This window comes from Corvus kubaryi, unplaced genomic scaffold (assembly GCF_017639235.1).
Source record: "Corvus kubaryi isolate FWS band 111438036 unplaced genomic scaffold, C.kubaryi_AGA036_p1.0 133, whole genome shotgun sequence".
Taxonomy (NCBI): domain Eukaryota; kingdom Metazoa; phylum Chordata; class Aves; order Passeriformes; family Corvidae; genus Corvus; species Corvus kubaryi.
Genome location: NW_024580667.1, coordinates 13928611 through 13944154, shown reverse-complemented (window position 1 = coordinate 13944154; position 15544 = coordinate 13928611). Strand labels below are relative to the sequence as shown.

Below are 15544 nucleotides of genomic sequence, written 5' to 3'. Positions count from 1 at the left end.
CTTCTTTCCTCTGCAAATACAGGCACTAATTACATATAAACACAGCAATGGTGTAAAAATGGACATTTATTACAACTAAACCAATGTGACAGACAGAGGTCAAACAGTTTGTCACAATCACAACGAAGCTTAATCCAGCCAAGCACATACAAGTGACAGCGTAAACTTTAAAAACGTGTTTAATACATATAAAATTGCTTCTGGTTTGACTTAAATCCATTTTACCACTTTAATCTCACACACAGGGTCCTTTTGCTACCCCTCTACCCTCACCTATCCCTGCCCGCTGTGCACTGGGGAAATGCCCTGGGACAAAAATGGTCTCTGGTCATCTGGCATCTGTGTGCAAATCCCGCAGTGGGCATCCCTGGACAAGTTCTAATGGCTTGAGTTCACAGGTACGGCCCTGGCACTGCCACAGGAGTGGCACACAGAGCCTGGCCCTGGCTGGCCGTTCTGCTGGCACAAGTACTGATGCTGCATCTGGATCAGGGGTCTTAGAAGTGGCAACACCGCACTCTTCCTTTGGCTGGGTGCTACTCAGTTGGCTCTCCAGCTGGCCACAGAAGTGCCAGTGACCACTGCCAGTGCTAAACTTGGTGAAAACATGGCACTAACTCAGGTGAACAAGCCAAAACTCCTAGAGGGAGGGATCTGGGACAGGAGGGCAGGGACGGCAACCCCTCCATGGGGACAGGCAACAGAACTTGGCTACTCCCAGGCCTAGACTCCCACTGTCTCCTCAACACCACATATGGATCATATTTCCACAAGTGAAACAGGCTTAGTTTGTAATTACTGAAAGTCTGCTCAGAAGTGTCAAAATACATTGGATATCAATTTACATGATTTGTAGTGAATATACTATGCAAATCTAATGTTTAAGAGCTCTCACTGCAAATTAGCTGGTTCAACTGTACATCACACAGGAGTTTTGTAAGGAATGTGGCACATATTTAACGTGTTGATCAAGAAAAGCAGTTAAATGACTTTGACACTTGATGTGTCCTAAAGGTACCTATACACCCAATAAAGCATAACTATAAAACACCAATGCATACAAATTAATTGGTAGACTTTGAAAGAAAATAATAAAAGGTTCCTTCTGTAAATCTTCTTCTTTCTCATCTCTGAAAGTATTCAATTTTCATTATGCCTCTCTCTATTCAGTTAGAAAGCTGACATCCTTTCCTGTGTTCATAGTCTAAGCAAGCTAATATCAGACCTAAAAACAGTCTCCTTATTCAGTCTGGGTTGGTTTTCCTTTTCCCCTACATGCACTCCCTTTTGAGTATAGTAACTTGCACAGTTTTGCTCAAGGTAGCTACACTAAAATACACCTTCACGTCTAGTGAGTTGATCAGTTTTCTTTAAAAAGCAGTTATCACCTTAACAGTTTTTCCCAGTTTGATATGCAGATCCTGGCAGGATTCTTTGGTATAATGACAAATTCAGTAGTAAACAGGTATTTCCAATCCTTATGCTACAACTGAAATAAGCAGAATAATCACAAGTGGTGACTAAAATGTAGATGAACAAATTCTTTGGTTGCATGAACAATTTCTACACTGTAATGTTTCATATTTGGAGTTGTCCATGTAGTTTCTTTTCATTTAGATAGACTATGCTTATGTCATAGTAATACATTTATTTCCTGAAGTCAAGTTTACTTATAAAAAACAGTAGACTTACCGAAGTCAAATGCAATTTTCCTATAAATGCAGTGAAGGGAAACACTGAGTCAATTTAAATCTAATTCCCTTTCACTTATAAATTCTGAACTTAGGTTTCTTGTTCCCTTTTCAAAAAAAAGTATTCTTCTTGTAGGCCTGAATGAAGCAGCTTAGCAAAACAGTAATACTGACAAACAGCATCTTACACCATTAGCTAAACATTACAATGAAGGCAGTGAACATTTACAGTATGAAACACTGAGATGGTATCAGCTGAAGAGAAGATTTATGTCAATCCAATTTCTTCAAGTACACTACGTGGGGTCTCTGCTTCCTACGGAGGGAAAATGTGAGACAGCAGTAAATGAACACTGTGTTTGTATTGAGCGGCACCGCACACGAGTTAGTATGGAAGATGCTGAATTGAAAAAGCAAGCTGAAAAGACACGAAAACATGGAAGTACTGCAGTTTGCAAACATGGTATTAGCTGCACTTTTCACAGAGCTGTTAAATAGATTGTCATGGTTCACAGGAATAGCTGGTAGATTTTATTGCCCTTAAGCGTAATAAAAATAAAACAATTCAGATGTACCAGCAGGGAACAAATCACAACCGAGTTAACAGAGATAGGAACTGGGGAGGGACTGGGGAAGGGTCTTGCAATGGAGTCAGTGAATTTTTCAAGGGTCTCAAAAATCTGTTAGGGAAGAACGAATAAATGGGTGAATCAAACTACTGATGCAACTAAGATACAGTATCCCTTCAGATCTTTATAAAAAGTCTTTTTTTTCTTTTTTTTTTTTTTTTTTTTTTTACAGTGATCACATGCTTAATTCATCAAACCAGGTCAAGGTACCTTGGTATGCCTGGTGTCAAATTGATCCCTTTTCAGAGCAGGAGGAGTTTTTTAGAACAGGAATTTTATTATTCCACACCAGGCATAAAGTTTTAGGTTAATTCTAATCTTAGAAAGCTTTCCTTAGATTCAGAGGAAGTTGTTTAGTACCAAATTCCAAAGAATTACCATCAGTTTTGTATTCATTACTTCCATAGCATCTGAAAAGAAATAGTTTAAACTGGAAACATTAGGCTGACCTTTACCATAACTATTAACAATGCCCTACTAAATAAAAGGGGATACTGTGTCCATATCAAAACAAAAGCTTTAATATCAAGAGTATAAATAAACTTACTTTAGCATCCTAAAACAAGACATGTCATGCAGCAGAAAAAAAAAGGCAGATAACAGTTAAGGCAGCCAACTAATTATTTTTCAACTGCTTTGCAAATATTTATTAGAAAAATAATGTTGGTAAAATACAAAATTAAACACCTCAAACCTTGCAAATAACATCAGAACACTGTCTCTATCAACCTTGATTATGTGGCATAAAATTATGAAGTTTACGATCGTCATTCAGCTCATGTATATGGTGATTCAGCAGTGAAGGAACAAGCTATGATACTTTAAGGCAACTTCATTTAGAAGTCAGAGCTTGGAACAGGCCACCTCTCAGCATTTTGAGATGACTTCTAAAATCCAGCAGCAAATAAGAAATTACAACAAAAAAGCAAGTTAAATCTGAAAACAAGATACTTGGTATATTAAAGATGTAGTGTTGGCTTGGCTTTTTTCCCCTCACTGATGCAATATTTAAATATTGTTAGAACTGCACTGACCTTGACAAAGCCAGACAGGATGGCAGGATTAAAGATTTACATGTGTATTTTACCAAATCCCCAAAAGGAGGCACTGACTGAAGAAATGGCTATGTAGCATTTTTAATATAACTTTTTGTGTTATATTCCCAGATTACTTTGTTGCATTCATTTTAGAAGAGACACACCTCCCCTATCCACCAAGGTAAGGCATTTTACTCAAGAAATCCTACACTGTTAACTAACTATGGCACCAGAACTCAAGAGCATTCTAAAAGAATACAACTTCTCAAGCATCTAAGGCTCTTCAAAATATTTGAAATAAATTCCCTTTTCAATTTTAAGTTGATTAGACAGCAGTGGACACTTAAGAGTTACTCAGGAGCGAAACAGGATATTTACAAAGTTACCTGAAAACAAAGTTCTTTATAGCTATGAAGAAATACAGAGCAGTGCTGCCACTGTCTTTAGAGCAGTTTAGTATTCCTGTCTTCACTGCCAATTCAAAGTCTTAGATGATTTTCAGCAGGCATATACTTAAACACTAAATTTCTTCAAGTACATAAAGGTCATTGGCTAACTATTAAAAGCAACCTATTTCAAGGACATTAGCTACTTGTCCACAGATACATCACTCATACAACTCAGACATATTTTAATTTTTTTACTACTAAAGCAGTAACCTTGAGGCAGATGTTCCTTCTTATGTGCTCATCAACAGTATAATCTCAAGGAACACCTAAGGCTAATGTCTTTTGCTAGAGGAATAACTTCACCAATTACTACTTTTAAGAAACAAATAGAATGAATTTTATTATGTTTTGTTCACATTATTTGTTTTAGTAAGTGTCAAACATTTTATGTAATTCTTATGTAAAACACTCTGCGGTGTTATATACTACCTGCAGCTCAGAATCACCCAAGGCAAACAACACAAATTTGAAATATCAGAACACAGATGAGGAAAAAAGTCATTCACATGAGACAGAAGTGCATGCAATACTTTATTTCAAACATGCCAGAAAAGCTAATTCATTACCTAGTCATTTAGAAGCAAGCAGCTGTATACAGATAACAAGAAAAACAGCATCTCATTACAGCTCAATGCACAGCATTTTAAGCCAACAGGCATGAAATAATGCAGGCTAAAGCAGCATTAACCAGACATCCAAACACATTGTTAATGGCTCACAGGAAAAAAAGGCAAACTTGGAAATGGAAAACCACTCCTATGATCTTATTTTCTAAGATTTCAGAATGCTGCAAATCCAATCCAAATCTTTTGTCTAATCCCCTAAATCTCGCACTTTTATGTCAGTTTAACATTTGGAAGGTAGTGCATTACCACATATAGTACATGGAAATAGTTTGTTTGTGGTTCATTTTATAATCACCTCCTTGATAATAATTCATGGAAACAGTTTTCAAAATCAGTATTGGTTTTAGGTTACAAACAGGATGCATTACATGCCCTCTCACTCTGCCCACTTTTCAACTGAATCCACTCACCCTCGTGGCAGTATTCCAATACACAAGGCAGCCTGCACTTAGAACTGGAAATGCCCATTTAAGAAGGCATATTGCAAGTATACTGTTAATGGACTTAGATCTTTCCAACCCTAACCATTAATGGTTGGACTCAATAAGCTTAGAGGTCTTTTCCAACCTTAATGATTCTATTATTCATTTGTAAAGCAATGATCCTGTTCTCGCTTTCAGTGGCAGCAACTGCTAAACTACTCAAGAGAGTGTTCTGAACATCTAAATACAAATGTTTTCATTTCAGATTTACCCATCATTCTCTTTGACCTAATCAATTCTGCCTCCCTCCTTTTTGTAAGGTCAGTCACACTATTGTGCCAGTCTTCAGAAAGGGACAGTGGTATTTGCACCTTTAATTAAGATGCATGGTCTACACAGAATTTCACTCAACATCATTTAATACTTGTGTGTATACACATTTCACATGATACTACTCCTTCACTACTTTCTCTGTAAGTCTTTTAACTTCACCTACAGACTTTAAGTGTATGTTTAAATATTACAACAACCTATTTAAAAGATAAACATGGGTTGAGTAATGTTACACTATAGGTGTTGCAGTATATAGATGTTTAGCTCAGAAAATGCTACAGAACTTTTAAGCATAAGACTTCAAGCTTACACACAATAAAAAAGTTAAACCATATGCCAACAAGCACAAGTTTTGTTGAAATGAGACGTGAAGAGACAACACTGTAAAACAGGGGGAAGAGGAAAGTACAACAGCAGAGAATGGTTGTGGCATTCTATTAGATTCAAGATGACTGGATTCAGCAAGCTGATGATAATGTTCTGTCATGAGTAAGTCACAGGTCTATCTCCTCTGAAATTCTGCATGCATGATGAATGAAGCCATTTAGTACACTGGTACATTAAAGTATTCATGACGTGGCTACAAAAGAAATGTACATATTCTTATACATAATAGAAAGATGGACAGATATGCAAGAAAACAAAAATATTATCTCACTATTGTATCTCTGACATTAAAAGGACATTTGATACAGAAATACAATATTGTATTTTTGACTACTCTAGATTTCCAGGGGGTGAGGGTAGTGGGGAGAATCATCATTTTACCCCCCCATACCTGCATGCTGTGTCCAACACCACACAAAACAACTTCACATCATAAATACTTGATTGCATAAGCTCAGAGTTTCTTCTTAGCCAAAAAATGTTTCAAGCAGAGATACTGTTCCAGAGATGGACCACCCTATCTATTACTTGTCTCTGCATCAAGCATTGACTGTTGGCTTCTGTCAGAGACAGGCACAGGGCTAAGTGGCACCTGACATCACCCACCACATCTGCTCCAATAAAACACACATTTAGAGGTACCAGGCCTCCAGAACACGCCTGTGAGCAGCACTGCACCAGGGTACTACAGCAGTGGCATTACTGGTGACAAAAATTACATTTTGTAGAAAGAGGGTCTGTTTAGAAAAAGGGAGGCATCTGATACACCTCTCAAAGTTTTCTTTGCTTTTGGATTATGCTGCTGAACTCAATACACTCTTGCATGATTGGCATGAATGTCAGTATTCAATTTGCTGAAAGATGAGCTAGAAAGAAAGCAACACTCAATTTTCTTATCAAAATCAGTGCCCTGAAGACAGATGACATTTTTAATGGAGTAACAGCAGTTTTGGAGCATCAGCCCCATATATGCCCATTAAACTTTTCCTGGGATGAAAGCACACAAAATCTACTCTCTGCATGTCAGTTTCCATCTTTGATCCTGTACCAATTACAATCTTCAATCTATTTTAGTATCCCACTTCCCAGAATGACAGAAGTTTTAGAACAGAACTGAGAGAGTTCCCATGGACTTCTAAAACTGTGTCCTCGGTGCCATCTCAGTTTATTCACATGTCCAAGCTTGCATGTTTTTAATTTCTATTCTCAAATTACAAAAAAAGCACAACAAAAATGTCCTAGAAGTTCTACAGTTTTTACACTGTTTTTCAATATCAGTAATCTGAAGATCATGTCACAGTAGTTTAAATTATTCTGACCAAGCTAACTACAAATCCAGTAGTTCACAAAATAATAGCACCTATACAACTCTTTAACATTTGCAAATAAGTTTTATGATGCATGCTATAACTTTTAGAATTCAAAAGAATCTGGTATATAATAAAGAATTACAAATGTGAATTTTAACACTTAACACCTCTTGCACGGCTTAAGTAAAAAGCGTCAGTCTACATTAAAAACAAAATGCTGAGGCATACTCCTAACTGGAAAGGCATTGCATGATGAGAGTGTATGTTATTAGGGAGTAGAAGTCTTGACTAAAAAGAATAAAGTACTAGCTTTAAAATTCCTGGAGCCTCCACAGACAAATATTCCCAGGGAGGTCCCTGCGGAAAACTCCTGCTTTACTTACACTGGTGGACTGTTCATGAAGACAACTGAAAAACAGGCATACTGGAATAATCTAAAATGCCAATTTTTATCTGGGAAATATTTGCATACACGTAATTCCCCTCTTTCTTGAAAAAAACTCATGCCTTCCAGTGTTCACCATTGGAAATGTGGAGCCAACATTTGGCGTTGGTGTCTTCACTGAAATGCCTGTCAAATCTTGCAACAAATTTCTCCCTGATTTTACATTAGATCTCTGGACAGACAGAAGGAAGAGCGAGAGCTGTTCATTTTCTGGCAGTCTTATGCGGCCAATTACAACCCACTGTTGTTGTATTCAAGGATTATGTGTGTACACAATCTTTAGCACCCTCTTTTGCCTGGAAACACTGACCATGTCCCATTTTACATAACTGCAAACATGAACAAATAAGGCCATGAAGTGTTCACATTCATTTCATGTTTATCCACTTATTACCTTTTCAGTACTTTCCACACTTACACAGTCCTGGGGTATTCCTCACCCTGGCTTGTACTTTTAATGATTTACAACTTGAGGAATTCACTATCTTTGATGTTAAAATCACGGTACACAAAATAAGATGATTGACTCAAATTACTGTTGTGGGATTAGTGCCTCATCTTCAAAGAAACTTACTGTTTACTGATAAAGCAAGATAGATTGTCAGGTAACAATAGGAAGAAAGTGGTTATTTCACTCCTGGTGGCTTTTTAGTTTACAGAACTAAACCACTAGTGTGGTAAACACTACCACAACTAGACTAGCAATGAACTGACCTTGTAGAGGTGAAACTAAAGGATTCAATGGAAGACAACAGTAATGGAGATACAAAGTGATAACACAGCAATGTAAGGAAAACAATGGAGTTCCAGTGAGGCCTCTGTACCCCACCAAGGACATCCGGGACCGTCCCACACAGGGCCTGGCACTGTGGGCAGCCTTACAAACAACCAAAAGGAAAATGACGTTTTGACAAATTGTTTGCCATCACAGAACTGCGGTGAACAAGGTTCAACTATGATTGACTTTTTTTTTGTGTTCCCCACTACACTATCTCCAGAGCAGTTGGCCTGCTAGTCTAAATACCAGAAAATACAATATGGGGAAGGAACAGTTGTCAAATTCCACAGTCAATATCTACACTACCTTGCCTTCCTTTGGTGGGAATGTGCAGACCTCAAGGACGTGCTCACAGGCTCAGATGTTGTCTAAGATAACAATCTACATCTAATGAGTTTATAAATTAGTTGATCTAGAAGCTAGGAGGAGGCAGTGATATCCTTACAGCACAATATAATGGCAAACTAACATGAAATACCACCTCTGAAAAATCATCACTGAAAAATTTGGATGTAAACTGGTTATCTGACTTTAACACATAGGTCTTAGATCCTAGTATTGCCAGAAAAGTAACAGCTCTACAACACAAGCTGCACACTGTGGAGTTGCAATATTTTAAAGTTACTAGAATTAATCTTTTTCAAAACGGCATCTGTGTTTACAACTCATTTTTAAAAGCTAATAATACTCTGAAATTGTCAGCCTGAGTCACTGGAGATATTTTAAATCAGAAAAATGGTACAGTTGATCTGAGTAAACAGAACTATTTAGGCAGTCCAACCCAAATGACATCTTCTCAGCCAACTCAGTCATGACCCAAACTAATTAAAAATCATAACCAAAATAAAATTAGAAGGGACTTCATTTAATCCAGTCCCCCAAATAGCATACCTGTAACTTTCCTGAGAGTTATTTCATCTATTAAAGGCATCCAGTAATGCCTTTTTATTGTGCTCCAGGCAATCTTCTAAAATGCTACATTATCATCTCCACTGCAAAATTTGCCTAACATCTACCTTGAATTATTTTCTTGCTGCAATTTGAGGTATTTTATGCCTGTAGTGGACAAGAGAAGTGTGTTATTTCCTCAGGCAAGATAGAGAAATTATTTGTGTCTACACCAAACTGTCTCAAGTTCAGTGTGTTGTAGGGCTGCCGTGTTACTGATGACATCTCATGGCAGTGACATAGACTTCGTGAATTCTTGGCACGACTTTTTTTTCAGGGGAAGTTTGCTTAGGTTATTGTTTTAACTTCTTTCCCATCAAAACCAGCACAAAGCCTATGAAGGCAAGGCATGTTAAACTGCAGACAAAAATTACAGCTGCCACCTTTTGATAAAGAGTTGGCTTTTTTCCTCAGTCAGCATCTAACAAAAGCCTAGCTCAAACAACAGACAAGATGTGGGACCATGGAGTGTACAGAAGTTTGGGAAGAAGCAGGCTATGGGGAAATCAAGAGTGGAGGATGAGGGTTTCCATTTAGAAACATGAAGTTTTTGCAGTAGGAAGAGATTAACATTTAACAAGCACTTCCTAAGCAATGCTTCAGAAGCAATTACTTTTACACTCTACTTCTGAATCGTTATTAGGAAATATTTCTAATGAACGGCTGCTTTAGGACATTGCTGCTGTTCACTTGCCTTTTCAAGGATTTCAAAACAGGAGAGTAACTGTTTCCCAATCTTTGGTTAGCTAACTGTTCAGAAACTTCTATTAGATAGAAGGGTTTGGGTTGGAAGGGATCTTTGAGATCATTTAGTTCCAACACTTGTGCCATGGGCAGAGACACCTTCCAACAGGACAGGTTGCTCAGGGCCCATCCAGCCTGGCCTTGAAATTTCCCACTAAGGCATTTTTGTTGTGAAATTCTATTTGTACTTTCAAAGAAGAGCAAAGTGTTTTCTCACAGAACCTAGAAATGCTTATGAGGTCTTGAACATCTTCAAAGACAAGTATTAACTATGATGCTCTTACAAAAAAAAAGAACAAAAAACCAAAAAAACCACAAGCAAATAAAAAGAACACTGTTTCATCAATGCTAACTCCTAGTCAAGATCTTGTCTGCAGCTTCGTATACAGAGAAAACAAACAATCTTCAAGATGGATGCAAATCGGTCAACACAATTCTCAACTGGAGTATGAAACAGCAAGTTGTCCTGCAAATGTTATTTAGCAAAACGTCCTAGCACATGCAGACTTCGGCTCTAAAACATCACCTCAACAAGGCCAGAGCAGAGGGGTATGACAGAAGGTCAGCAGCAGCCTGCCTGCCTCTCTCCCAAAAGCAGAAGTAGAAAGATCAGCTGAAGCTTTGTGTGCTATAACCGGATAATAGTAGCTGCTTCCTGCCTCTTAGCTGCTACTCTGATCTGCCGGCTCAGAGGTGATAATCGCTCTGGGAGGCTCTGCTTCTCATGTACCAATCAGTTGCTATGCAGCGAGCCAGGAACAATCGACAGCCCAGCCTTTAGCAGTAAGGATGGTTCTAAGAATCCATCAGAGGCTCCATCACCAAAACACAAATGCTTTAAGCACGTATTACAGCTGAGTACTTTGTATTGTGAAGCTAGAGCCAAAATTATTAAAAATCACTGAGTTCTCGAGCAGATAAGCCAACAGCGTCTGTATGTTTGGCAAACTGCCAAACTATGCACATAAGGATTCATTAATGTTTTCTTCCAGCACTGCAGATACAGGTTTGCATTGCTTATTCTCCTTTGCTAAAGGAAGCATTTCCTAAACTGCAGGGCTGTTATCTTTGAAAGGATGACCAGAATATGCTGCTGCAACAAGCCATGTCACATCCAATATTATTCAGCTTCCATGGCAATGGCATTTAAGCATCCCCCTTCCTTCCTGGTCCTGCAGCACTTTTCGTTCTTACAACTGTTTGGACAAATGTTTGCAGGCACAAGTTATAAACATGGAAAAGAAAAGCTGCTGACTTTATGTTTTTAGAAATGAGAAATTTGAATTGGATCAGTTTAAATGGATCTGAAATCCAGTTCTAGAACGATCATAAAAATAGTTTTTCTGGCACACAGGAAAGAGGGAGAAAAAGGACAGCTGAAAACTCCAAAAGTCAATACTGCTGCTGAAAAGCTCCTTGCTACACTCCTATGACTCAGGCCAACAGCAGGGGTGCAGCATATGACAAGCAAATTAGAACCTACCTATGCATGCTGACTTGGGGGTTCACAGCAGACAGTCAGCCAGGACAAGGTGTGTGGAACACTGGCTTTTTAAAACACTTAGATACTGTGATTTTTTAAAAATAGCATGTAATTTAAGCTGCACTATCAGCTTTAGCAAAAGTCCTGGCTTGCCAAAAGCAGCTGCTTTTTACTTCCCTTTTCAATGCCACTTTCTTCCTCCTGGCACTTCCCTCATGCTCCCCTGCATGAGCTCAAGTTTTAGCTAACAACCTAGGAGCCCCAGAACCACAGGGCAAGTGGATCAACACAACACAAAGGTGGCAGTGGGAATGGATTCAGCTTTCTCTACAGGAGTCACTGTCACCATGCATTTGGGTGATGAGCAAACTGTGTCCTGACTCAAGATCATGACTTTACCACTGTAAAATGCTCTCAGTAAAAAGCAGAATTTCTACACAGTACAATTTGAATGTACAATATAAAGATTTCACCTGGTTTTCCACTATTACACAAGTCTTACCATAAATTTCACCACATTCTCTATGGAACTGACTACTTCTGAATACGTGGCTTATTACAATTGCCACATGGAACATGTAGTACTCAACACCCTAGTTTACAAGAAACTCTCTCTAAAACAGCCATCCAAAAAAACAAATTCTACTCATTCTGGGCTTGGTTATGCCTCGTAGAGTAACAAGGATTAAAGTAATTTGAAGTTGTATAACCTATTAGTTAAATCTCAAGTTAATCCAAGCACCAAAGCTATGAGTCAAACTCCTCCCCTTGCCCGAAGGCAACCTCCTTTACCTCAGGAGATCTTTCTTTAACACAGATGATCTTCACTCCTATATACAAGCTGCAGCTCCTTACTGCAGGCAAACTATTCCCCATCTCTTACTATGTGCAACCATCTATTTGTCCCTCTCCACTCAGCCCAGCAAATGCCATCTCCCTTTCTCTATATTCTGAGGAACCACAATAACCTTGTAAATTAAGGTCTGAACACAGCAACTAGAATACTTCACTCCTTCCAGGGAACAGTACAGGCCAAGAAGTAGCATTCCATGGGCATCAGATAACGTCACTGTTTAACAGGGACAAAGCACATTTCTTCAACTGAAACTATGCCCATACACAGAATTCACCCAGGGACATACTGTAGACAAGTAAATTGGAGCTACACAGAATTCTCTAAGCCTGAGCTTGTATGTGCCAGAAGTGGTCTTTGTAGCCATCTGAGACCCAAACAAACAAACAAACAAAAGATTAGGACTCCTAAGTAACAGCTCTGTTTGTAGCATAGGTCCCAAACAATATAGGTAGCTTTTTAAAGTTCTAATTGCAAGGGAAGTTTTACAGGCACAGTTTAAACTCTAACCTCACCATGAGAATCACACTCTTTGTACATGAACTTGTTATCATGAAGAGCATAGAAAAAGCAATAGAATTGGGGAAAAAATGTAGGAAGTATCAAGCTTGAGCATGTAGGTTTTTCTCACAGCTGTTTCAGAGTATGTCCAAGCTCATACAGGAAATTGTTTTCAACAAATGTTGTTGGCTGCCCTAATTCTTCAGGTCTAATATCCAAGCAGGTTATTGGCTGCTCCCCTCTTCCCTACACAGATCAATGGCTGTATCATACACTAGGAAACTCTTAAATGGTGAAAATACCCATACACCAACTGTGAATTTGGTTTTGAACATGTTACAAATATTTTTGCCTACTATAATTATTTTCTTTTATCTAGAAACTAAGTCCTGATATTTATAAAGCTGCATGTGAAATTAGATCTATTACCACAGTTCCACATTACAAAAGCCAATTTGTTTACTGAACTACTTGTTTATCATTATATCAAATAAGCAGCAGAGGAATTAAGTTTTCTCCAGCAAATCATTTTCATGTCCGTTTTAAACTTGCTTTATGCAAATTAAAATCTTACCTTTATTAGTAGGACTGCCACAACGTACTCCACTTATGCTTTGGACAAAAATATGTTGCAATGCACTATATATGCAAATAAGCTTTGTTCTATCATGCAGCATCCGGCATTTGATATACAGTCAATTGCAGCAGCACCCAGTCTTTTTAGGGCCCATTTTCTTTGCACAGCAGATGTAAACAGCTCATTTTCCAATAAATACATGTTTACATGGGCTGATTGTAAGTAAACAAAGCCAAACATCTGTTTAGTTATTAGCTTTGGTATCCATTTCTCTAACTTGCATTATCCCACTTAATTATCAACACCAAAGAAAGCCAGTAGAAGTCAGACATTTCAAGTTGATGCGGTTAGTACATAAAAGGAAAATAAAAGGAAACAGTCAAAGCACTCTTCAAAGACCATCATGCAAGTGTTGCAGAAAGTTAAGCCCATCACCCATTTTTTGTTTACCCTTGAAAGGACTTAATTACACGTGCAGCAGTCTTTGCATAGCACCCATTTAATCCATGCCACCAAAATGGTAAACTTGGTAGTTACCAATCATTTAGATGGGTCAAAAGGGCTAATGCCTTAGATTGCTCTTAATCATAAGATATCCTCAGACAAACCTCCCCAATCTTCATTCTGGCTCTACAAACAAAATCAAGCAGCAGTGAAAATGTAATACCAACTACTAAAAAAAAAAAAAAAAAAGAAGCAAACAAAAACTCAACATCCACCCAATCATGTACAGCTTATTTACATTTAAAACAAGACTTAAAAATATTCTAAACTATATATAAAAGTAAATTCAGTTATTTCACTCAAATCTGTTTCAGCTATTGTTGTTCTTTAGGTTAATATAGTTTTAATAGGTCTTCCTAAAAGTCCACTGTTAAGAAAGCAAATAGAAATGCATCAGAAGAAAACATCTGTTCAAAGACTTCAAGTAGATGCATTAAAAAAAAAAGTTTATTTTTCATTTCTTAACCAGAGTAAAGGATAATGGTACCTTAAAAGAGTAAGTCGTAGAGAGTTCTTTAGAAAGCTTCAATTGTGCATGAAGGAATATTAATTCAAAGATTTTATTTTTTTAAAGAGACTTAAAAGCAGTTGCTCATTATTAGAACAGATTGAGAGTGTAATAGAATAGGATGATACCAAATTTACATATATTTAATTCAGTGATTAACTGTCACATAGTATTATTACTAACATTGTTATTAAAATAAGACTTGTTCCATGAAGAAAAGTAAGTTTCATTCAACCTATCATCCTTGAAGTAATTTAAACAATTTAATTCAAAATTCATATTTATTAAGTCACCATTGTTACTTGCTGGGCAGTCACTTTCATGTCATATTGCTTAGTGCAAAAAGTTCCACATTTTCACTTTAATCAATTCATCTGTTAATCAAACATACTCAATTCTCAAAGAGTTGTGAACAATAGCTCTTCTCAGCCTTTTTTTTTGCCTTTTAATATCAAATTTTCCGCATAGAATTTAATATACACACTTTCATTGTATCTTGATACCCATCACCACTTGGCAACAAAAAATATAGCTTCTCCCTTAAAAGTAAATAAAAGCCCTAAAACACATACCAGCAATGTGCCCCAACATCTGTACAACAACAGAGAAAACCACAAAGAAATGAAAATCTAAAACCAAATACAACAGGATGCCTCCTGGGGACATTTGTATTCTTCTCACCTAATATTCTCTGGCACTCTAAAACCATCTTCAAAGGAAGTGAAAATTTTAGAAAGGGTAGTAGCACTGCAACATGACACATCATCTCAGACAACAGAGTAAAAATGGAATTTTCTCCTCACAATCTCAAGATCCAAACATTAACATTGCTCTTTTCAACATTCCGCCACATCCAATGAAATTGTTCTACTAAAATGCAGATTAATGTGAGCATTCAAGAAAGAGCACCTGATTGTGAAGATACTCCTTACTCTCAAGCAGCCTCCTGCAATTGTTCACTGAGTTTACTGTTTATTAATGAGAAGCACATGACTAAACTCCTGAAAACAGCAATGGCATATGCAGCAGTGCTAAATATTTCATTGCATCACCCTGACACAGTGCGTCTAGTGCTAAGGACAGGAGAACATCCCTGAAAAAGAATCTATCTGTTCAGTGTACGGAATAAATATACCCTTATTAGAATTATGATCTACAAAGAGTTCAGTGTGTTGTTAATATATCCTCAACAGTTCTACAAGAATTGCTTATATCAGTAAATGATCAAGTTCACAGTTTGCAAACTGATCAGTATTGGAATTCTGAGGGAGTACTGAATAGTTACGAGACAGCAAGGACTGCTTATGCTAATTTGTCTT

General features: G+C 37.6%; 1 protein-coding gene across 6 annotated transcripts in view; it reads right to left on the bottom strand.

Annotated features, from left to right (window-relative positions):
• Window positions 1-48: 48 nt before the first annotated feature.
• The window catches only part of AP1S2 (adaptor related protein complex 1 subunit sigma 2), a 31149-nt gene continuing 15653 nt past the window's right edge, over window positions 49-15544 (bottom strand). Inside the window, exons 5-7 of one of the 6 annotated variants that reach the window (XR_006017587.1) lie at window positions 13751-13843; window positions 2868-2876; window positions 1925-2007 (exon numbers count right to left, since the gene is read on the bottom strand). Coding sequence is in view for 4 of the 6 variants with exons in the window: in XM_042037382.1 (XP_041893316.1) it covers window positions 1960-2007; window positions 2868-2876 (57 nt within the window). In the remaining 2 variants the exon portion in view is untranslated. Of the gene's footprint in view, window positions 2008-2867; window positions 2877-4324; window positions 5768-13750; window positions 13844-15544 lie in introns of those variants that run through there. The other 5 variants (XM_042037396.1, XM_042037382.1, XM_042037419.1 and 2 more) reach the window with 5 other exon arrangements.